Here is a 24365-nt window from a genome sequence, read left to right as displayed (position 1 = left end):
TAGTACCAGAGCCGACAATGACCAATCAAGCTCCATTATCCCTCATGAACCGACTCAAAAAACCGAGTCGGCAATATTTGACTTAATTTTTGGTTTGGTTGCTCTCGAGGGATCGAAAATTTCAGAATCTTCCTAAAAGCCCTACGGGTTTGATCCCCAGAAGCGACATTGAAAACTAGCATACTTTGTTATCTAAAAGGCTGCTAAACCTGATATACAATGATAATGTGAATTTTCTCTCACATGATGTTCATCAGTCATATAATATAAAAACTTACAGCAGTAATAAACAACTGGACAATAATTAATAAACGCATCTTTCATTTGTCTTTGACACTTTGATTTTGACATGGCCTAGATTTAAATATGTGACTGGACTTTACCAGCACTCTTGTAACAGAGCTAAAGTTTAAATGTACCATTGAAGATCACCTAAATCAAGATTTGCTATTATAGACGTGTGGAAAGTTTTAAGGGTGTGACAAGTAAGCAAAAATTGGTCATTACCCAGAGGCCACAACTGATCTATGACTGTATTAAAACAAGAAATATCAGTGCCTGATTTAGATTTCCTTAGTTCAATAAAAACTAATTTCATAAGCCTGGTAACAGTTTAACGGTCATGCTACCAATGTGTCACACCAGGGCCTTGAATTTGAAATCTAGGACATGCATGGTCATTTCTTCATGAAATCAGGACACAAAATTGTATTTTAAGTCCTTAATTGACCTGGCTATAGTTCTCAGATTATTATAAGCTCAATCAGTATATTTATATCATTATTTATGCTTTGTGTATTGTAAACATATACACAATCATGCAGTTACATGATAGCAATAAATAATATCAAAGCTACCCATACTATAAAGGTCATTGACAAAGCCTATGGTCAAAATGTGAAAACATGGAGTGTAATCGCCCTCTCGTGCCAGCAAAAACAACACGTTGACAGGTTGTCATTTTTGACAGTTTTACTTTCACTTTCATTTTGTAATATCAAACTATTAACAATTATGTGGCTTATGTGGCTGAGAAAAATATCGTCATTGCTTTTTATGCCCCCGGTAGGGTGGCCTATATCAGTTGAACTGTAAGTCAGTCAGTCAGTCAGTGTGTCAGTCTGTCCGTCCGTCCGAAAATTTTAATGGCCATAACTTTTTTAATATTGAACATAGCAACTTGATATTTGGCATACATGTGCATCTCATGGAGCTGCACATTTTCAGTTGTGAAAGGTGAAGGTGAAGGTCATCCTTCAAGGTCAAATGTCAAATATAAAGCGTCTGTCTGTCTGTCCGAAAACTTTAACATTGGTCATAACTTTTTCAATATTGGCGTGCATGCGTATCTCATAGAGCTGCACATATTGATTGATGAAAGGTCAAGGTCATCCTTCAAGGTCAAGGTCAAAGGTCAAATTTTGCAATATTAAAGATAGCAACTCCATATTCGGCATGCATGTGTATGTCATGGAGCTGCACATTTTGAGTGGTGAAAGGTCAAGGTCATCCTTCAAGGTCAAAGGTAAAATATATGGCTTCAAAGCTGCGCAACAGGGGGCATTGTGTTTCACAAACACAGCTCTTGTTTAATATATTTTCTGCACATTTCTTCAAAAAACTTACATCAATACACGATTTTCTTCGTTAATTCAATCATGCTTGACAGACTTGTGTACATATTTCGCTTACATTTTGACGCGCGTAGGTAGGACCGCATTACCGCTTCCGAAATGTGTATTCATACTATTGCCTTCGAGGAACTTATCTGATGTTTGACGGAAAGGGCCGAAAATGTGCGAGTGTGGGTCAAGTTCCCCACAGGTACTACTTTCCCGTTCCCCCAATTTTTATCCGTACCTAAAAATTTTCGTACCCAATTTTTTTTTCGTACCCAATTTTTTTTTCGTACCCAATTTTTTTTTCATTCCCAATTTGTTGTTCGTACCCAAAGTTTTTTCGGTCCCAATTTTTTTTGTTCCCAAATATTTTTTCGTACCCAAATTTGTTTTCATACCCAAATTTTTTTCGCAAAATTTTTGTACCAAATTTTTTTTTCGTACCAACATACACAATTGTGGTGATTGTGGTAATGTAGATAAACTTAACTTGATGCTTTTATATCCATCCTCTCAAAAGCATCGTCACACCAGTACTGTCAGTACTTTGATTTTTATTATCGCACGCCCCTGTGTAACCTTGACCGTTGATCTCCTTATCTGAATGTAGATCAAGAAAACACTATGGTCACTGTTCTTTTTGTTTGGTAAAACTACCTTAAAAACTCGAAAATACTAATAAGTAAATAGTTGACATAACGACGACGGTAACTCGGAAACACGACCGTGCGGCGTTTATAGCACATAAGTATGAGTCATTTTATCATCGTAATATTGTATTGTTGTTTGATCATCATCATATTGTCGCCTCAGCATCGTGCTATTGTTTCTTTATCGTCATCACATGGCCGTAATTTCGCTTTATCGTCATCATGATGTAGTGCTGTGACGTTTTCGTCATCGAACTCTCGACTTTCGACATAAAAATCAAACAATTCATATGCGATAACAAGAACGTTATTATCTGCAGCGCAGTCTAAAAAAGCAGGCCAATTTTTCCCGAGCAATTGTATAAACAAATCTCTTCTTCAACGACGAGTTATTCACTCAATGATGCCCATGTACGATGATTTCCCTTTTCTTTTTTCCAGTATGCCGATAACTCTAACGTACATGAATCAAATGAGAGCCAACGGTTACTTATCTTCACATTACGACTACGAGGTTGGTGGAGTTGCCGTGTTGGTATTGTGAGTTGTGTTGTGATTTGTAGTCCACGCCCCCCCCCCCCTTAAAAACATATCTATATATGTACATATATTATATAAGCCGCGCTATGTGAACATGCAAAATGTGCAGTCCGCACAGGATAATCAGGCACGACACTTTCCGCATAAACTTGATTTTTGCTTAAAAAAAATACTTTCTTGAAGCCGAAAAGATCATAAAAGCGGAAAGTGTCGTCCCTGATTAGCCTGTGCGGACTGCACAGGCTAATCTGGGATGGCAATTTACGCACATGTATTAAACCCCCTTTTCACAGAGCACGACTCATATAATAAGTAAATAAAAAGCATATACTGGTGTGAAAATTTAGATTGTTCACTCTTCACATTTGTATTATTCGCATCGCATCCGTTTTGCTGTTATACAAACTAATACTTGTGTCATAGATCGCAATGCACATCCGGTCAAATTAAGCGCACCGCATTCGAACACGTATGATGTAATATTATATATTGTTCCATTCCATTTCGTTCTATAATATTATGAAATGTATAATTCATAATTTAAAAACGTTAACACCAACATTTCACAGTCATCGCCAATCACGCGAATCACGTAAATGCATTTTATATTCAGATTGTAAACAGACATTTTCTTTACAAATACATACACTTGTTGTAAAGAGAACTTGCACTCCAGCTGGTCACTATCAATTCTCTTATTTGTCAATTTAGTGCACTCTGTTATTTTAGTTATTTTCAAACAAATATTATTATATTCACCAATTACATGTACAATGCTGTAATATTATTAATACGGCAGATGCTAAGTCGTTGCGCACAGTAATAGCAGTAACATGTGTCACAAGTAGTCATAGCAGTTGATTTGCTGCAGAGAAACTAAATCGGCCCTTTATACCAAAATTAGTTTTCTATGTCGAAGCAGGCGAAATAACTCATGCGAACAGAAGAGTTTTTGGTTTCTGTTTTACCTCCCTTACTGAAACGTAATTCGCGCTATCACGTATTTGAAATAACTAACTATATAAGTCGTGTTCTGAGAAAACTGGGCATAATGCATGTGCGTAAAGTGTCGTCCCAGATTAGCGTGTGTAATCCTCACAGGCTAATCAGGGAGGATACTTTCCGCTTTTATAAAAAATTTCGTTTAAATGTCTCTTCTTAGCAAAAATCCAATTTAGACGGAAAGTGTCGCCCCTGATTAGCCTGCGCGGACTGCACAGGCTAATCTGGGACGACACTTTATGCACATGCATTATGCCCAGTTTTCTCAGAACAAGGCTCATTTAGTGTACTAAGCTTTGTGAAGCTATTACACTTTCAAACATGTTTATTACTTCCCGTTCCCTATTCATTCAAAATTGCACTCACGTGCCAATTGTTCTGGTGTACAATTAAATTCAGAATCTTCTGTCGAAACTTATGTGTACATGTAATTATCAATATTTTCCCCGTGGCGAACATCGGACGGATCCAGGGATTTCGTCAACTTGTACCTTTTTTCTACCTCATTCATAGTCTTTGTCTCACCGTTGAAAACCGGTATGCGCCTGTAACAATTTGCCCAGCAAACTAAACTATGGGAACAGGATTCAAACTGCGATCAAAGCCTTAACATCTAGTTCCGGAATAATTCAAAATGTAAAATGCCCCTTCGTCAGTCTCAAGTCCATGTTTGTCTACCGCAGATCGCCCTTTCCCATATGGCGAAAAGCTTTGAAATGTGCTTCATTTTTGCAAAGACATAAAGTGTATAGTTTATGTGCCAAACGTATTACTTTGAATAAATCAGGAACAAAGTAAATACTAACTCTCTCGCTCAATGACTTACTTTTGTATACACTATTTCACTCACTCACTCACTCACTCAATCAATCAGTCACTATTTTACTCACTCACTCAATCACGCACACTACTAAAACTAGTCCTCATTACATGACCAAGAATCGTTCACTTTTAAAGTAATCGCTGATGTATTCTTGAATTGGTCCCTTGCCTAGATTATTGAACCAGGGACCTATACACATTTTTGTTTGTATAGGTCCCTGATTGAACTAAACGATTCCAGACGCACACTCATGTTCTCCTTACCCTTGCCTCATTCCATCCCTTACACACTGACTCACTCACTAAAAGATTGTATTACAAATGTTCACGTGACGGTACATGTAGGCCTTTATCAAGTTATCAAGTCACACAAACACATGTTGATTACATTAGAATATATTCTGAAAACGAACTTAACTCATAAAAGGTGTATTGACTAAAGAATTATCAATCAACGTTTACGTTTATTCATATTTCGTTCCACTGAACCGTGGTACAAATATAAGTACCGTAACCTCTCCGTAACGAAGACAAAATAGTTGGTTTCAATCATCATCACTGTTTGAAAACGACAATGGTCGGAACACGATTAAGAAGCGATGTATAAATACGATAGTTAACGTTTAATTACATAATAAAAGAAATAACAAAAAAACATCAGGTGAATTTGAAAATCTGACCGACGTTCCTACTGTCACACCCCCCCCCCCCACTTCCCATCCTACCTTCACCGATTTTCTTTCAATCTGGCATAGCTACCTGAGCCTTGAAGCTGTGAAATCGATAAACAAATTCGGCTGCGGAGCCAGGTTTTCATATTGTTATTCCTCACAGTCTCTCCTATTACCTTCCGCTAAAATCGATACATAAATTTGGTGACAAGAGGCGTACTTGATTCAGCGTGATTCAGGTTCTCTCAAGCGGTCGCGGCTCGTTTTGTCTACCTGGCTAAAATCGATTATAAAATTTCGGTGGCTGCTTTTATCATTTAGAATGCCTCGCAATCGATCGGTGTCGCGAGCCGAGATCGTGCCTGATAATGCTTTGGTACCTGACGTTTTAGAATTTAATGCTCTTACCATTGCGAGAAGATTTCGAAATCGATACCGGCACCTTATTTCTCGGTGATGGGTGTATCTGTCTAAAATAGAACTTTTCTGAGGCATCATGAGTCGAACAAAGCCACAAGGTTTTACAAAGGAAGAAAAGACACCTTTGCTAATTAGAAAGATATTTTTACGGCTAATTCCATCCCTAATTTCTATAGGATAAGTTATTATATGAAACCTTTCAAATAATGACATTTATTAAAAACAGTTAACTGTGAATACCGGACGACGTACATTTTCTTAGTAATTTGCTTGACGTTCATGATTATCTTGAATCATAATTACGTTTGTAACATATTGTTACATATACATTCATGTATTGGTTTTTATATTAAACTATGACTTGCGTTCATCTGTGCAGTTTCAAAACCAATAAATAGTGCAACGAAGACCAACTGCAATAAAAATATATCATTCATATACTTCTTTATTAAAAACCCGTACCCTGAATACATCGTTATTAAATGACCATGTGCATATTTTCGTTAGTTGAATTTCGATATAGTAAACCGATTCTCTTTGAATTGACACTGTGTGCAAATAAATCAAGGATAAACACGCATCATCATAAACATTTGAGAAAACGCTTACACTTTCTTCAAGCGTGTATATGAATAACCAAAGAAGTATGGTAGTATAACCCTTTGCATGCTGGGAAATTTGTCTTCTGCTTAAATGTCGTCTGCTGAATTTCTAAAATTAGAATTTTCTGCGATTTTATTTCAAAGAACGCTATCAGAATAGCAAACAGTTTGGATCCTGATCAGACGCCACGTTTTGTGGCGTCTGATCAGGATCCGAACTGTTTGCAAAGGCCTTTAAAATTCGGTTCCACCACTGAGAGAGGTAAAAAAGTTTTCCGGTCGATGTAATGCCCGGTCGTGTTAAGCTCTCGTGTGACAGTCGACCAATCCACCGGTATTGGCTCATGTATGAAATAAATACTAACCATTCCCGGGAGCTCGTTCCTACGCTACTTCTGTGATGTCCACCGACCTTAAACATGAAACACGATTTTCACTCTTTAGCGTAACACACATTATAATTCAAAAATGAAAAAGGGCTGCAATCACATAGAGCGGGTGCGTGTATTACCGATTGTGCAATTATGTAGCTATGCATAAAATTTTGTCTATTTTTTTACTTATTTATATCACTTTCACCTTAATGAGATGTTATTAAGTTGTGTTTATTTTACCAACAAAACACACATTCGACGGTAGACCTACGCCATTAAACTATTCAGCAATCTGTTACAAAAATAATGTAGCCATCTTTGTAAGGGCTATGATTCACGCTTGAAAAAAGCATACTGATTGCATGCCTGTATTTATGCGCTGTTGTGAACCATTTCAACTGCCACCTCTTTTTCTTGCCTGGTGGATGCATAAGGCCAAAGCACAACTAAAATCGAAGGTTTGTGTCCATTAACATGATCCCAATGAATGTATGTTATAAAGTTGTTTATGCAAAAGTGGAAAAAAAGTATCTTAGGTCCATTACTTGACTTTGAAAACAATAAAACAATCAGAATTAAACAGTTGTGCCACAAACTTAGCCCATTGTCTATGCCGTTGCAAAGCGACAAAAACGTCCTCGTCCTGGTTGACCTGCTGTCCAGATAACTCTTCATGACTTAAGCCATTTATGCCTAGCGTCTAGAAAAAAGGCATTGGCAAACAGCGCAGACCCAGATGAGACGCCGCATGATGCGGCGTCGCATCAGGGTCTGTGCTGTTTGCTTAAAGGGATTCTTGTAAGAAATATTCTAAATATAGAAATAAAAATAATAGAAATCCCTAATTTTGGAAACAAATATATCCAATTTAGAAGAATGTGAGAGTCCACTAGGCATAAATGGGTTAAAGTGGTTTTTATTGTTTAGAGAAATAGTTCACCAGTTGTTTTCTGCACATAAAACTTTTAACAATAGAACGTTGGCCAATAGTTGCATAAATTATGCTTCACGTATGGCACGAATTATATATTCTGTGGAAGTAGATTTGGAGATTTGGTTGATCTGATATATATCGAGATGGTGTTCCCATAGTTAAAGCGGTGACATGTTTCGCGAGGAATATACATTTAGTTCAATAGTTGTCGTCTGCCCATAAGGCGTTTAACCGTAGACGGTTTCTGGAACGTCGGCCATTAGTTATGTAAATTATGACTCGAATTTGGCACGTATTATTTTCCCTGTGGAAGCAGTGCTTTATAATATATGCAACGAGCGGTATGCCAAAACTAAATAACACGAGACAAAAGCGCGAAAAACACATTAGTCACCCTCTGAATATTGTTTGTTCATTTCAGTTTTCGGGAGTTGCTAGATCTTAGTGTAATGCGTATATAACATACATCATAAAAAGATCCTTGTTTTTTTAGACTGACAAAATTGGGAAATACCGATGTATAAGACTTCATATAAAGTGTATACATGTATGTCTTTGGCAGGCAGAAATGTCGATGGGTGGTCGTCGTCTCTAATAAAAAGCGTATTTCGAGATTCTTTTTAATGAAGTAAAATAAAATCAGATTGTTCATGATCCCTAATCAGCGCTTCATTTAAGATGTGAATTGTTCAAAGATTTCATGAATTTCCTCGATTTCAGAAGCGCAAAATAAATCACCATTTTAAAGCCCCCCAAAACGACCTCCTGTCAAAAAGGTCGATTGCTGACAGTTGTCCACTATACCTTAAGAATTTATTTTGTTTTGTTTGTCAACATTAATGATGAGATTTCACAGTCGCGTTTCAGTAACAACGTTAGATTGGAAGCAACATAGCTACCCCCAGCCAATCAGCCAGTGAACGGAATCACGATGAAACCCACTCACTCTTACGCCCGTGTCTCATATCTCGCATACAAGTGTCAAACACTAATAGGGACAATAATTTACCGCATTGTTTGCAATTCTGTTCAAAATTACACCGCTATCGACCTCGTTCTGGTCTGCAGTTGTCAGCCGCTCGATTTTTCGGCTGCTGAGACAGGCTGGTCACATGGTCAGATTTACCGATTCGCTCAACAGCTTGCTCGCACCCATATTCGGCGTTTTATGATCCAGATTATTAGTTCGTCTGTGTATCGACAGGGGAAAACACGGAGCGGTTCCGAGTGGCATTTTTCAATGGCAGTCGGCTGTACCGCTTACGATATTAAACCAATAGTGGATATGATAATTACTATCAAAAACTGACAGGTGATAAAGGGCGTTGGAAGAGGAACACTGTTTGATTTAATTATAATGGAACTGTTTGAAAAAAGTTAAAAGCGGCTTCTAAAGACGAACTCTTGAATATTGTGAAGGGTGGTACCAGCTCTCTAAGAGCCTCAAACATTTAAGGAAACTCTTGAAATAATTTATTAATATTTGGATCTTACATCCATACCTAGCTGTGTCAATGATTCTGTCAGAGGACACAATGCCGAACACGGATAAAGAGAAATTAAACACGGACAAGGCTGTACACGAGGTTAAGGTAGTCTATTATTTACTTGATAATTTTTGACAATCATCAATCATCTATTTAGAGTGCGTACTTGTGCGCATGTCATAACTTTTTCAACAAAATATGTAAAGTATAGGATCAATTTAACAAGTCATGACACCAGAGTTTACATCCTCCGTATGTTTGACTGGTTTATTGACTTTTGTGGATTTATTATAATGATTCTGTTTTAAACGTGTAACCAATTTATTGCGCGGAAGCTGTTCCCCTATGGTGTCGTCTCGTAAATGCTTGAAATTGGCGTCTGCTGAAAAGTGTCCTCTGCCGCAGAAACGTGTTGCGCACATGTTAGCGACGTTATAAAGCTTCGACTTCATTTGGTGCTTTTCGCTAGCTATTTTTTAGGATTGCTCTTTTGACAGAGGTATAAATCTGAATTTATATTTCTAAAGCTGTAAGACTGCATGCACATTTTTGGCAAGAGGAACACGAGTAAACTTCTGCCAAGTTTTTTTGACAAAGTGGTAAGTTACTTACCTTATATTATTGAAATGCTTGTATTTTTTTTAAAGTAATTCGACGATAAAACTGATTTTAAAAAAACAATTGAATAAAATCTAATTATACAAACATTATCTGTTAATGTACTTATTGTTCTCGGTACAATGAACGCATTTGCAATACACGCTCTTCGCTTATCAGACTCAATGCATGTATGATTGTTTTTTAATCGTATTATAAATGTGTGATTGCTGGAACAAGTATATAAGCCGTAATATTCATGTACTTAATTATAATTTATGGCATGACACGATATTCGTGCTAATAACAATCGAACAAGGAGAGCAAAAAGCCAATACAGCCAACATATCAACAATTTCAACAAGAATAAGGGTTTTAATAAGCGCTGTATATAATGAGTATAAACCATTTTCGTTTCATCCTGAAAAAAACTGGTTTTAGCCGTTCAAAAAAAGCATGTAAAATATGGCTCAGTGTTATTGAATGTATGTTTATCGGCAAACAGACAGTACTGAAAGGTTAACATAAATAACGATTATATATATATATTATATATGTGCGATCTCGGAATGTAAAATAATTATGGCAAAAAAAGTTCGAGTACACTTAAGTCTTGTAAATTATTATATGTAATGCTTGTATTTGATAAATCGCCATTTGATAAGCTTGTTATGTAGTGCATATATTTCATGCGTTTTTATTAGAATTTTAAAATTGCATGTACGTGTAGTTGTACATGCATGTAAACTGCGTTGCAAGTAAGAACAATTCATATGTTAATATTGTACAAACATCTGTTAAGCAAATACATTCAACATATGTACCACCATGCTTTTATCGGGCACAACACTTATAGAATAACAGTGTTTTCAATTCGTACATAGATTAGCACAATTCATATACCGAACGGTGCACTTGCATGCATATACCAGCACATTGCTTATTGATATAGTTATTACGTTGTTCAACTTCGGCAACTTCCGTGACAGGATGCATGTATATTTATTGTCAGATGCATGGATGCAGTAGGAGCAAAACGCAACGATTATTGTGAACTAAACTCACACATGTCCAAAAGAAACCCGAATTTATTGAAAACAATTGTTTTCTTAATCATCAGTGACTGGTTTGTTTTAAAGTCAATACAGTCCTAAGTGTTTGCATCACGATAAACAAATGGAACTGTTGGAGTTTACATTATCAAAACAAAAATTATTAATAGTTTAGTATGCTTCATAATTATTGTTTTTTTAAGAATTTGCTGATTAAACCCGAGATTAGATTTCTCTGCTAAAACTTAACTCTAAAAACTCAATTTCAACAAAGGGAGATCGGTTAGTGGTGCCTATAACAAATGTTTTCTTTAATACCACCCGCCCACCCCTCCCTCTCCAGATTTACAGAAAAACTCAAGGCCATCGCCAATATTTAGATTTTTTTTTTAATATACAGCTACAAGTAATGGCCTTGAAGATAGTAAAATTTAAATGATTCAAGCTTTAAGTAAAAAATATATGTTTGATTGGTCTTCGCATAATGCAATATCGGCTGAAAGAGATCTCATCAACTTCAAAACACACGTACAAACTTCCGTTGTTGCTCTGAATATTTATCAGGGAATCGTGATACGGTAAGTATATGTAGTTAGAACTACATGTATAAACACACATTTAAAGCCGATTTGTTGCAAGATGTAAAGCCCAATTAAAACCACATTTCCTGTTTTTAAAATGATTTTAAAACTTGAAGAATCATTTAAAAGTGCGCTGCACATGAGTTCGAAGCTGGCCACTTGATAACTTACTGCTAATTAAACAAATGGATATCTTTGTCTTTCATAACATTTTAACAAAGTCACGATTTTTCGCTAATAACGCGAGCACAATTAATTAAAGCCGTTCAGGGCGCACAGTGACATAACGCGGAAGATGGCAACTATTGTCTTAAAACAATCGACGCAATAAGTCGCTCCACTTGACCTTCAAAATGTTTCTTAAGTAATTTTCCTTGTTCACACTCCTCGTTCTTTGTGGGAGAGGTGCAAAGGAGGCTCGAAATTTAAGTGAACTTTGTTATCTTGATGTCGTTTTGGTGTTTTGAAAGACATCCTTGCGTGTTCAAAATCGTGTGTTCATTTATCTTAAGAGGGTAATGCATCAATTTTAAATAAGTTGTCTTTATTTTTACGGTGAAGGTTTTTTATGGTTCTTGATAGTAGGCTTAATGTAGGTGGGGATTCTGATGGTGCTGGTGATGGTGTTGGTGATGATGATGGAGGTGGTGATAGTAATTGTGATGGTGGTGATGATGCTGGTGGTGATGATGGTGATGTTAATGATGATGACAATGATGATGATGACGATGATGATGGTGGTGGTGATGCTGATGATGATGATGATGATGATGATGATGATGATGATGATGATGATGATGATGATGATGATGATGATGATGATGATGATGATGATGATGATGATGATGATGATGATGCTGATGATACCAGTAGTAGTAACTTAGTCGAACAAACAAGTTTGTTGCTGTTACTGTTGTACGTGTAATTTCGTTCGCTTCTATATGATTGTTGATGTCGTTTCATTTCACCTTTGTTACATTTAACTTAAGTGGAACTATATACTCAATTGTTGACAAATATGAGCTAGTATTCGTGCTGAAACCGGAGCTCAATATGTCATACATGTTTCTAATGAAAACGTATCTCAATAATCTGTAAGTGCTGTGAGCGAAACGGTTTTAATAATTCAGATCTGTTTTCAAACCGCCGCCGTTTTTATTCTTCAAACTTTACTGAGGCGACAGCCATTTTGGATCATTTCTCCAGGTATCAACCTGCGAGACTGGATATCGATTTTCCTTTGTCACAAGTGCTGCTGATTACCTGAAATGGGGAACACGTCAAATTGATTCGCCCCTCGAGCATTCTGCACTCATATCTGCGACAGCTGGCCAAATTTCGAGCTTTGTTTGCCTGTCGCATTTATCAACTATCGACAAAATAATAAACCCTCGCGAAGTTTATTGTCGACTATATTAAGAATACCTGTGTGAGACCGACGCCCGTTTTTATTAATAAGTACGGTGGCATAGAGGTGACATTTTTTATTGCACTCTTCTTTTTTATATATCGTTCCCACGACATACTCCCTCTAAGGAACGACTAGAGGTCGCCGTGGCGTAGTGGATATGGTGTCCGCCTAGCGACCGTGAGGTCAATGGTTCGATCCCCACTGTGGGAGCGTTCTTTAGATTTCACCCATAGACACCAAGTACTGGTTCTAGTCCCAGGAAACGGACTCGATAGTGTTTCAAATAAGCATTTAGGCTGTCTGTGCAATCGAGCTAATATAAATAGGTTTAAACTAAGGAACGACTTACAAACTGCAAAACTAAATAAAAGATGATGCAATGAAAATAAGAGCGGTGCAGAAATTAAGGAGGGTTGCATTAAACAAAAGAGGAGAGACGACTTACTAATTCGTGGGACCGAGATAGAAAAAAGTCGAATGCAAAACTAAATAAAAGAGCGGTGCAGTAAATGATTTGTTTTCTCGTCTTATTTATTTTTCTCGACTTTTATATTTGGTTTTCTAGACTTTTATATTAGTGCTTTCTCGCCTTTTTTGTTTTCCTTTTTTATAGTTCAAAATGAGCGGATAATACACATATTCAAATTTTTAAAGGAACAACCTTCAGAGTCCCATTGGTCGACCAATCAGAATCTTGATTGTTTTGCACTCCTCTTTTTTCCTATCTCGTTTCCTCGACTTAGTAAGTCGTTCTCACGACATAACTAACCCGTTCTTTCATCTGTCTTTAATGCACCCCTAATTTTCTGTGAGGGGTGCAATTTAATAAACGAGGAGTGAATGTCAACGCTATGCCACCGTATATAACCGTCTTTAAATTCGACTGCTGTTTAATGTATTATTTCTTTGTTTTAATGAAGTTCACCCTATGGATAAGTAATAAGCTACAACTTATAAATCCGCGCAGTATTTTTCTTTCTCTTCTATTTCTGTTTCGTTGCCGTTATCTTCTTCGTCATCTTCTTCATATATATCGTCATCACGTTTAAGCAAGAATTTATTTCGATTCGTAAATGCGCTCAAAACAATCCGAAACCATAAAATGTACCATGAACACTGTTCCAGGTGTAAGGCACGATTCATTAACCATCAGTCGCTAGGTAACGCACAGGCACGGGAATATGTATTTTAAAATTCAATATTTCGACTTGATGAGATCATTTCAGACTTCAGTCAGATAGTCGTCATAGCGGTATAAAATATATTTAGTAACTTATTACCACGCATCACAAGTACTGATTCATGTAAGAGGGGAACAAGTTTTTCTAGCCCATTGCACTTCAGTTTGCTAAAAGTTAGTTGTTCCCTTTTAATTTTAAATTTAAATCAGTCGTTCCGTACTTGTAAAACTGAACAGAAAATTAATAATGTAACATTGTAATTATGGTATGTGTGTGATACATTATTTTAGTGTGTTTATATATTTCAAATTACTGAATTGATTTACCGATAAATTAGAAACAATAATACACTAAGTAACTGATACAAATATACCATAATTGTACGTTTAGAGTCGTTTTCCACTCCAATGGCACAGAAAGACTTACAGATGATATAAATCAATATTTAAATTCGTCTTGCTATCATCTAAATTGTCCTTGAGGTGCCGTCGATCGATAGGGGAACGCCGTGTCGTCTCTCGTGCGAACAGGCTCACGGACAACGGAATCTCCGGAAAAAAAACGAGAAAATAAAACAGCCTCTGATTGATGGTTTTTATGCTCAAGTGTCGCCTATGGTTTCTATGCTCAAGTGTCGCCTATGGTTTCTATGCTTAAGTGTCGCCTATGGTTTCTATGCTCTAGTGTCGTCTATGGTTTCTATGCTCAAGTGTCGCCTATGGTTTCTATGCTCAAGTGTCGCCTATGGTTTCTATGCTCAAGTGTCGCCTATGGTTTCTTTTATGATTGATGGTTTTTATGCTCAAGAGTCGCATATGGTTTTTATGCTCAAGTGTCGCTTATGGTTTCTTTTATGATTGATGGTTTTTATGCTCAAGTGTCGCATATGGTTTTTATGCTCAAGTGTCGCATATGGTTTCTATGCTCAAGTGTCGCATATGGTTTTTATGCTCAAGTGTCGCATATGGTTTCTTTTATGATTGATGGTTTTTATGCTCAAGTGTCGCATATGTTTTTTATGCTCAAGTGTCGCATATGGTTTTTATGCTCAAGTGTCGCATATGGTTTTTATGCTCAAGTGTCGCCTATGGTTTTTATGCTCAAGTGTCGCATATGGTTTTTATGCTCAAGTGTCGCCTATGGTTTTTATGCTCAAGTGTCGCATATGGTTTTTATGCTCAAGTGTCGCATATGGTTTTTATGCTCAAGTGTCGCATATGGTTTCTTTTATCGCACAGGATCGGTCAATCTGTTGAAGGCAATTTTAGGTTATTTACGGACAAATATCGGTCATGTTCAATGCAAATCGGTCGGTTACGGCCGATATCCTCAGATTAACCCATTCATGCATAGTGGACTCTCCCATCCTTCTAAATTTGATCAATTTATTTCCAAAATAAGGGATGTCAAGTATATTTATTTCTATATTTAGAATATTTCTTACAGAAATCCCTTTAAGCAAACAGTGAAGACCCTGATGAGACGCCGCATCATGCGGCGTCTCATCTGGGTCTACGCTGTTTGCCAAGGCCTTTTTTCTAGACGCTAGGCATAAATGGGTTAAGAAAACATCAGTTATTGACTCGCTTTCGGATTATTGCGGTTCAGTTCGGTTGTTACCGCTCTTGTTTGGACAACACTGGGCATCAACGGACAATACCTCTCCTTTTTTTCACCACGTGCACAATAAAAGCTATTTTGTAATTTTACATAATTTTGAAATGCAGCAAAGATTGCTTAATGTAAATGGTCTAGTAAAAACCCATTGTCTAACAATAGTTTTTCGCCTGATCAGTTTAAAAACTGATCTACATCTATTTTGCTACGGACTTTCAATGGGGTTAACTTAGAACAATCGGTTTTTGTGTACTGCCAACGGAAGTTAAATAAAGAGTTCTGAATAAAGACACAACAAATTGTTGCATCCATAATTGATCCCGTCGAAAAAAAATTAAAAGTAACGCCCAGAATGACGCCAATGTTCGTTCTTGGCAAAGCTCTTTAAAGAAATCGTAACTTAAAGTTGGACTTGAGATCAAACTTAAGATAAAACTTATATGACAATCCAAAGTTTTCTGCTTACAAAAGATTAAATATTTATTTTATCAAAATGTATTTTGTATGAAATATTTTGATGTTTAAAGACCTAAGCATTTTAAAAGGAATTTCTATTATTTTTGTTTTACCAACGAAACGTTGTAAACACGGACCAGGGGCGGGAAATTGAAGTCTAACGTTTGACCAAATAACGTGCACGTGAAATTTACGTTAATTTCAGAACAGCGTGTCCAGCGTCAAAAGCGAGATGAGTACCGAGCCTAGCTCGTCTCCGCCCCGGGAACAGCCGAGTCCGAAACCGGAAATTAAATCAGGTACGTGACCAATCAACACACTCGAGTGAGTTTTCGTTCATCGTCGGTTCTTACTGGTTTCAACACATTTCCGTTAACGTGAATGTTACAGATTTCATTTACCGCAATCTTTAAATAATAACTCACATATAACAATGATATTATTGTATGACTGAGAGACACCATTTACTAACATGGTTATGGCTTGAACAAGTTGCTTAACCTGTCAGCTTGCAAGATATTCCTACCAGAATAGAAACATTCAAAGTACTAACAAGACCATTTGTAAAGAAACTAAATGTGTATAGTGTCTACATGTACTTCAGAAAAGTGTTGGCTATATCAGACAGATGTTAAGCGATACCAAAGATACCAAAATCCTGTGTTGTCCTGTGCATTTGATTTGTTCCAATACTTATCTCTGAGGATATGCCGTTCATATTCCCCTTCGAAGTATATAAATGATGCCAACTCTCCAGGCAAAATAATATGGTTCTATTGGTCATTTTCGACTCGGGTATTACTTAAAAGTACCCCCAGTACTCTTAAGCATACTACAATGTACCCCGCAAAATATACTAAAATCTACCCAGAAATACAAGCGCTAAATTGGACGTTGTCGGCTCTTTTTTGCAAATAAATTAGGTTCATGTGTATATCCATAATCTGCAAAATGACCTCTATATTATTAAAACTCATATTCGAAAGGCATGTTTAGGTAGGATTTGCTCGAAGAGATTTTTGGTTCGGGATGTTTTACGACATCGGATTTTGGGCGGGAATAAAATTTGGGTACAGTCTAAAATTGGCCGGGTGTCTTTAAGCGTCTTTTTCCTGACCAGGGATAAATTGTAGTATACTAAAAAGTACCCGGGATACTTTTAAGTTCCCGAGCCGACAATGACAAATTGAGTCATACTATGCAACATGTGCATTTTGCCACTGCGGATCGCATTATTTTGACAACAAGAATCCGGGTCGTAAGTACAGCCGCCGTATGTTTCCCATGTAAAGTGACAGTCGGAAAAAAATTGTATTAAATAAGGCTTCTGCTGCAAGTCTAGAGCGTCTGTTTACGGTGATTTGGGGAGCGACAACACGTGGTTTGGAAAGAAACAGAGCAGCGCAGGCATCGTCGTTATTCCGAGACCGTTTATTGATTTGCCAAAACCAGAGAGTTCCCCGGCTTTTCAGAGATTTCATCACGTGGCTCTTTTAGTTTATAAGCCGCTTAACAAGTGGTGTCTTATGTGGAAGTGACTTCAAGAATCCGCAGACTGGTTGCTTGCCATTTTCTCGGAGGCAGAATTATAATGCGCTTCACAAAGCTTTTGAAAAGGTCGCTAAGAGTGGATTTGGAAAATTTATAATTCCGCGTAACGCTTTCTATCGTTAGTCCTAATAGCGAGGAAAGGAGACGTTTGTGTCCAAACGTATTAAACTTTGATACTTACTTTATTTGTTGAAATCAAAGGCGAAAATTTGCGAATTTGTGTGCACTTATAGATGAGTATAGTTTTCAAATACTTTTTGAATTCTAATAAACTTAATGAACCTACATTCGCCATGTAATGACCCAATTTCTATTTAAAAACATAAAAATTAACTTCGCTTGATGAACTTGATAACTAGTATACAAATGTATACAGAGCACGTTTATAACTATTGTTCGGAAAAAAGATCTGAGAGCAAAACCATCCCGCCATTGCATTTGTCGGAGATTTGGCATAAAAGAAAGTAGTTTATATTGTTACGGTTGCGACATGTAATCAACTTCTAGTGACAGAGGTTGTTTTGTCGCGGTTCGAATAAGAACTGAATGTGTTCAAAAAGCTCGAGCGCGGATTGTAAAATCGGGTGGAAGCCGGCAAAAGTCTGTCTGCGAACGTTTTGTGCAAGGTCAAGGACGATCTCTCGTTTTTACTGAACGGTCGAATTTTGGATACACTTAGCGAAGATGCTAAAAGAATTTCATTAAAAAATATTGCAACTTTATCAGTCGTCGGTTGTACGCTTAATAATTAGTAATCGAATTGTAGCCAAGTATGCATTTAAATCCTTGTCTTATGCATACTTATGTGACGTTGGAAGAAGCTGTTCTTTTCTCATTATGATTTAGATGAAGAATTTCGTGGAGTTTATTAAATATGTCCTCCTAAATGATCAGTGCGCGGGATTATATAACGTTTACCGTCTTAAAAACCTATATATCGGTACTGCGTATTGACTTTCTTCATGCGATTAAATTGCAAGCATTTCCATATGACAGAATTCCCCGATGCCGCTCGTGCTTTGCGGCTTAGGTCAATAAAAACAATCAAAAGTCAAACTATCTATAAATTATAAGCACATTTCACGACGCGGAAATATCTTTAAAACCATCTTAGAACTCGATTGTATCAAAAGGAGACATTTCTCTCCGTTTAAGCTATCTAGGGGACACAAACTTAATTGCCCGGTAACTATCGAAAATCAATACCCCACCTCTTCCCGTGAGATACACGCCTTTTGTTTGCCGACGCATTTCTGGTGCTCGCCTTACTCCAAATCAAAGTGGCGACGAATCTGATGTACCTTTTCTCGTGCATCGATCCGTCACCCCTCGATTGCGCCCACTGTCCCCCCCCCCCCTTCAAGTACGCACCTTGGCTTTTGTCGGCAGCGACACTGCTAAACATGTTGCCCGATCTTACCGGGGAAAATAAGACGTCATTATTGGTGAATTAAGAGGCGTTTTATGTGACCGCGGGGAAGTTGATAAACTTTCTATTTTTCTCGGGTTTTATTTTTTGTGACAGAATAATACTTGAACATTGAAGAGGTAGTAAGTTGTTTTAACCATGTAAGATATACAATCTTAACATCTGGTAATTTGTTCACATGCATCGAGTTTAAAGCGTAAATGTTATCTATATTATGCAATATTGCTGAAATTGTGAATGCGAATAAGCATGACACAATTGGTACTGTTTTGCGCTAATATGTTAAAATCATTTACGGTAAACGCAAACGCTTGCCCTCTTCTTTTACATGCATTGCAGTTTGTTGACAATGCTGCACCGTTTGTCCTAATATCAGTACATTATTTGTTTACACAATCAAAATGCATATTTATCATTGTATACATGGGGATTACTATTATAGCTCGAAAGGTTGTGCTACATTTATCTTGATCGACAATTTGCGTTTTGTTCCTGAAAGTACGTATTTTTTTAGGAGCTTCTAGAAAGTTCTAGGATCCAAAGTGTCAATTTTAAAAGACAATTGTTGATATACCAGAGTTATCATCGCTTAAATCGGTCCCGGATTTGATTGTTTATTATTCTCTTGTTTTTGCAAGAAGCGCTTGATATTAACATTACGAATTTGAAGTTTCGTTTGTAGCAAGTATTCGACTAAGTTTGCCCCTGGAAGTAAATTGCTGAAACTGTATTTAATTTAAAGGTAGTAAAAATGTGTTCATCTTTCACACAAACATTTCATTTGCAAAATAGTCAGTTTACAGATTAATGTCTTGAAAAAGAAAAAATGTCAAACACTTTGTAAAAATGAAAAAGTAGCACAGATCATTAATATTTATGTTTTCAATGTTTGGAAGAAAAAAATGCATCGGTCATGTTAGAACTGAGACTTGCCTTCGGGAAACGGGTTTAATACATGTGGGTAAATTTTCGTCCCATATTAGCCAGTGTAGTCTGCACAAACTTATCAGGGACATCCCTTTTCGCACAGCCTGGATGTTTGTGTAGAAGAGACTACCTTAAAACGAACATTCTATAAAAGTGGGACGCCACTTTACGCACATGCTTTAAGTCCGGTATTCCCAGAGCGAGGCTCATGTGCCTATATTAATGTTTGAAAGAAATGACTACATCAGTCTAAACGTGTGCAAGATTATCATACGTAGTATAAGAATTGTATTGCCACATAAGTCATGCCAAGCACAGTGCTTCAGCTAGGATTTGAAAAAGGCAGGGGGTGGGCAATTTTGTCAAAAGGGCACTTTCGAGCGCGCGGTCGCGTCTGGAATGCTCCCTGTTGCATATTAATTTTTATGTTATTAATAATTGTAGAATATCTTATTTTAATTATTATAAAACCATGCAAATAAAATGTCTACAATGAGTAATTAATAAATTACAATGTATCAAGAGATTTATAAATTATAATGTCTTAAAAAATAAAATTAAAAATATAAAAGGGCAGGGCAGGGCGGGGCATCGGAAGAGCAGGGCGGGGCATCGGAAGGGCAGGCCGGGGCTTCGGAAGGGCAAAGCGGGGCGCCCTTCCATTTAGCTGGAGCACTGCGCGCAGTAAAACTAATTCAAATCCGTCATTCAAAAGTGTGAACTTCTTTCAACAGTTACTAAGTACATTAAGTTAATGATCCCTTAACTTTAAGTATTCCACAGAGATGCCACTTAAGAAATCGTAAAGTTATCAAATTTTAAGTACCTTGTTGCCTTTTAATTACTAGTGTCATCTACCTTTTAAGCGTATTTACAGCTATTTTGTAATACTGAATAATCGTTAAAATCAAGGGTAGAACAACAATGAATTAGTTAATCTCGCAAAGTAAGCAGTGAGTCAAGTACATTTTCAAGCAAAAACGAAGCACAGTTGGCACAACGAGGAAATACTGATAATATAGAAATTAGCATCCAAAGGACATTTACATTAACAACGGATTCCGTATTAGTGAATACTGTTCATACTCAACAGAAAACAACACATAAAGACCATTGTCTGGTCTGGTCGGAGAGCTTTGTCGGTGGAAGTAAAAGCTTCTGGCATGGCTTCCCAGGCTGGACAGGTTGAAGGGTAGAGGGACGAATATCAGCCACCTCCTCCCATCGAGGCTATGAGGTACGAGAAGGATTACTGAGATAGAAAAAACAAGGGAAGGAGACGCTATAAAACCTTGGTCGACACGGCTGCTATGACAAGGAGAACGGATGCACTGGGCAAAAGTGCGCTTAATGACGTTACAATTATTTCCACTCCAATAATGGAGTGATCGACACGAAGAAAATACAGTTCACACTCACAATCAAGTGATAGCAATACATGCATGCAATAAATAACCAGTAAGATAGTTGTATTCCGGTAGCTGGCACAATAAAATAGAAAAGATAGTTTAAGTTAATCACTTACCGTACTATAGCTTTCATGAATAAATCAATCCACAATAACTGCTTATTTACAGATCCGCTTGCGCTTAAGAACGGAATCCACAGCCCGGTTCCTAAACCGGAAACCCCCAAACCTTCGCTAGCGGAGGATCTGTTCCCCATGGGCATTACCGGGACCCCCAACTCATTGTCCCCGATCCACGAGGGCAAAGGTCGGAAGCGACGTCATAGCGACGACGACAGTCTAGAGGTAGCCTATAAAGCACAGGGAATAACTTACGTAGATTACTATCTTCGTATTTATGTACGACGATCAATGCTCTTCTGGAATAATTGTTCAGTAGGTATGCTTGTAAAATAAATTAGTTAAAATGTTATTTAATAACTACTTTAGTGACGAGAGAAAATAAGTCAGCGAGTATCATGTTAGACTGATTTAACATGTAAATAGTGTAGACCCTTACGAGGGCATTTTTTCACACATACACGAGAGTGCCGATGAAACTTCTTCACTTGTAATAGCCCGTACGCATATTGATGCCTATACCCTACATGATCTTCAACTCTTCATACCCATCGCTGTAGTTTTTTTGTCCAATTATAAACGTTTTCAATATATATTTGAGTCGCGGTATGATTTAACGGGGTTAAATGCATACGACACTTTCCGCCTAAACTGAATTATCGCCAATATTAGTCCTACCTTTAAACGAGAAATTCAAGAAAAATGGGAGGTGTCGTCACTGATTAGCCTGTGCGAACTACACAGGCTAATCTGGGACGACACGTTACGCACATGCATTAAGACCCGATTTCTCAGAGCGAGGCTCATATCTTTCCATTTTTGTTGCAGACGTCATCCAAGGCGAGCGAGACGGGTACAAACGACGATTCCCTTGCCAAGGACGACGACGACAATGACGATGACGACGACGAGGATAAAGTGCCGCCGGGATCTAACATTGATCCGGAGAGACTGAAAGCCTTTAACGTAAGTTGTGCTCGTAATTTTTCGTCAGTTATGTTCGTCGATTTTCGCTGTTTTTTTTTAGAAAATGCATAACAGTGCGCCAATCAAATCGTTCACTCTTGAAAATGTAACAATTTTCTTCATGTGTGGTAAAAATATATTTCTGAGATCATCGGCCTCAACAGCCTCCAGTCAATTACTAACGATCTTAATATATCAAGTCATAAGAGTTGAATTAGAATACAAGCGCGAGTGGCGCTAGTTAACGAATTAAAAAAATAAAGGTAAATTGGGTAGTTCGTCGTTTATTATCCGATGAACATCGATTTTTCGAAAAATATCTTGTAAATCGAAATGTCAGTGTAAACATTATTTTGGGATGTTTCAAATGAGCGCATTTTAATTGCACTACCTGTTTGTGACTGTATTTACAATTGCAACTGTCAGCTTTTGCCATATTTACTAGTATCTTATTGTTTTAACTGAAAAAGATTCCAAGACCTAATATTATTTTTTCCTTTTTTTTCGAAAAACTCCGTACACACCATGAATATCTTCGTAGCTAGTAAAACTAGTACTTTTCCGTGCAAATAATTATGTTTTTATTTAATCTAAATAGTTTTTGTTTTGGGGGAACGTTTTTAAAAATTAAATGTTAACCTATACCGGTATACTACGATTTCTGTCCCGTATACTATGATTTCTGTTTTCATAGCTGGTGGTTACAGATGGTACTGCAATTATTGAACACGGATTTATAATAGAGCGAAAGTTAACGATTTGATAATACCGACATCTATCTCTTCATTGCAGATGTTTTGCCGCCTTTTCGTGGACGAGAATCTAGACCGATCCGTTCCGATCTCGAAGCAGCCGAAAGACAAAGTGCAGGCAATTTTGGACGCTTGCGATCGGCAGTTTCCGGAATTTCACGAACGCGCTCGGAAAACGTATTCGAACCTACCTGAAGTCGTGTCGCCGGAATGAGAAGATCCAAAGAGAACGGCTGGGAACCAGTAAGTAGTCTGAAAATATTGCTACTATATGCTTGGTTTTGACTAATGATGATGATGATGATGATGATGATGATGACGATGATGATGACGATGATGATGATGATGATGATGATGATGATGATGATGATGATGATGATGACGACGACGTTTATGATGATGATAATGATGATGATGATGATGATGATGCCGATGACGATGACGACGATGATGAGGAGGAGGAGGATGCGGATGATGATGATGATGATGATGATGATGATGATGATGATGATGATGACGGCGCGACAAGACTTTGCTAAAAACTTCTTAATTTTTGATTTGATTTGTGTCATTTGCAATTTTTGACATGCGCAAATATTCAACTGTAACACGTGTTTAATTTAATGCGACAACTAGTTTAATTGATGTGCAAAACAAACATTTCAAAAGTTGTATGCCTTAGTGACAAGACTTCAAAATTAGCCTCTTCGTCCAATTGCACAACTGACGACATTTAATAGAGCTTCACAATTAACGAGTTTTACATGGATAAGAAGGAACAATTAGAATATGAAGTGATCGATCATTTCGCCAAAATCTTTGTTTGACAAGCAGAATTAAATATTTTTACATTACAATTACCATGTTGTGCGAGTGACTTAAATTCAAATCGTGTGTTCTGATCCGCATTGTGTTTTTGTGCAATTGAGATCAGATCTCCGTTTAAAAAAAATAACGCCGTACGGCAAAGTGTCAGTTAATGGTGAGCGAATATATGTCCTGTGTATGGAAATTTTGACCAGTTCGAGAAAGCTTTCCAGAGCCGCCAGTTTCGAAGATGCATATTTATTCAACTTCTGATCTATATAAAATGTTATGGACATGTGTAACGCAAATAAAAACCGTTTTCGCCGTCCAAGTCTTTTTTTAAGGTTGCTCTCAATCGTCACTCCATGTTTAAAAGGTGTCAGATGTAT

The 24365-nt window shown here is 37.3% G+C and overlaps 1 protein-coding gene across 1 annotated transcript in view; it reads left to right on the top strand.

The window, feature by feature from the left end:
* The window catches only part of LOC127861837 (nucleolar protein 4-like), a 58251-nt gene that overhangs the window by 30438 nt on the left and 3448 nt on the right, over positions 1 to 24365 (top strand). Inside the window, 8 exon segments of the mRNA XM_052400517.1 lie at positions 8056 to 8080; positions 9164 to 9226; positions 16222 to 16315; positions 21501 to 21676; positions 22280 to 22417; positions 23210 to 23341; positions 23343 to 23381; positions 23383 to 23412. Of these exon segments, the coding sequence (XP_052256477.1) occupies positions 8056 to 8080; positions 9164 to 9226; positions 16222 to 16315; positions 21501 to 21676; positions 22280 to 22417; positions 23210 to 23341; positions 23343 to 23381; positions 23383 to 23412 (697 nt within the window).

The sequence above is a fragment of the Dreissena polymorpha genome, chromosome 16, assembly GCF_020536995.1.
Source record: "Dreissena polymorpha isolate Duluth1 chromosome 16, UMN_Dpol_1.0, whole genome shotgun sequence".
In the NCBI taxonomy this organism is placed as follows: Eukaryota; Metazoa; Mollusca; class Bivalvia; order Myida; family Dreissenidae; genus Dreissena; species Dreissena polymorpha.
The sequence above is the reverse complement of the archived record's forward strand: the minus strand, read 5'-3'. Positions and strand labels throughout refer to the sequence as shown.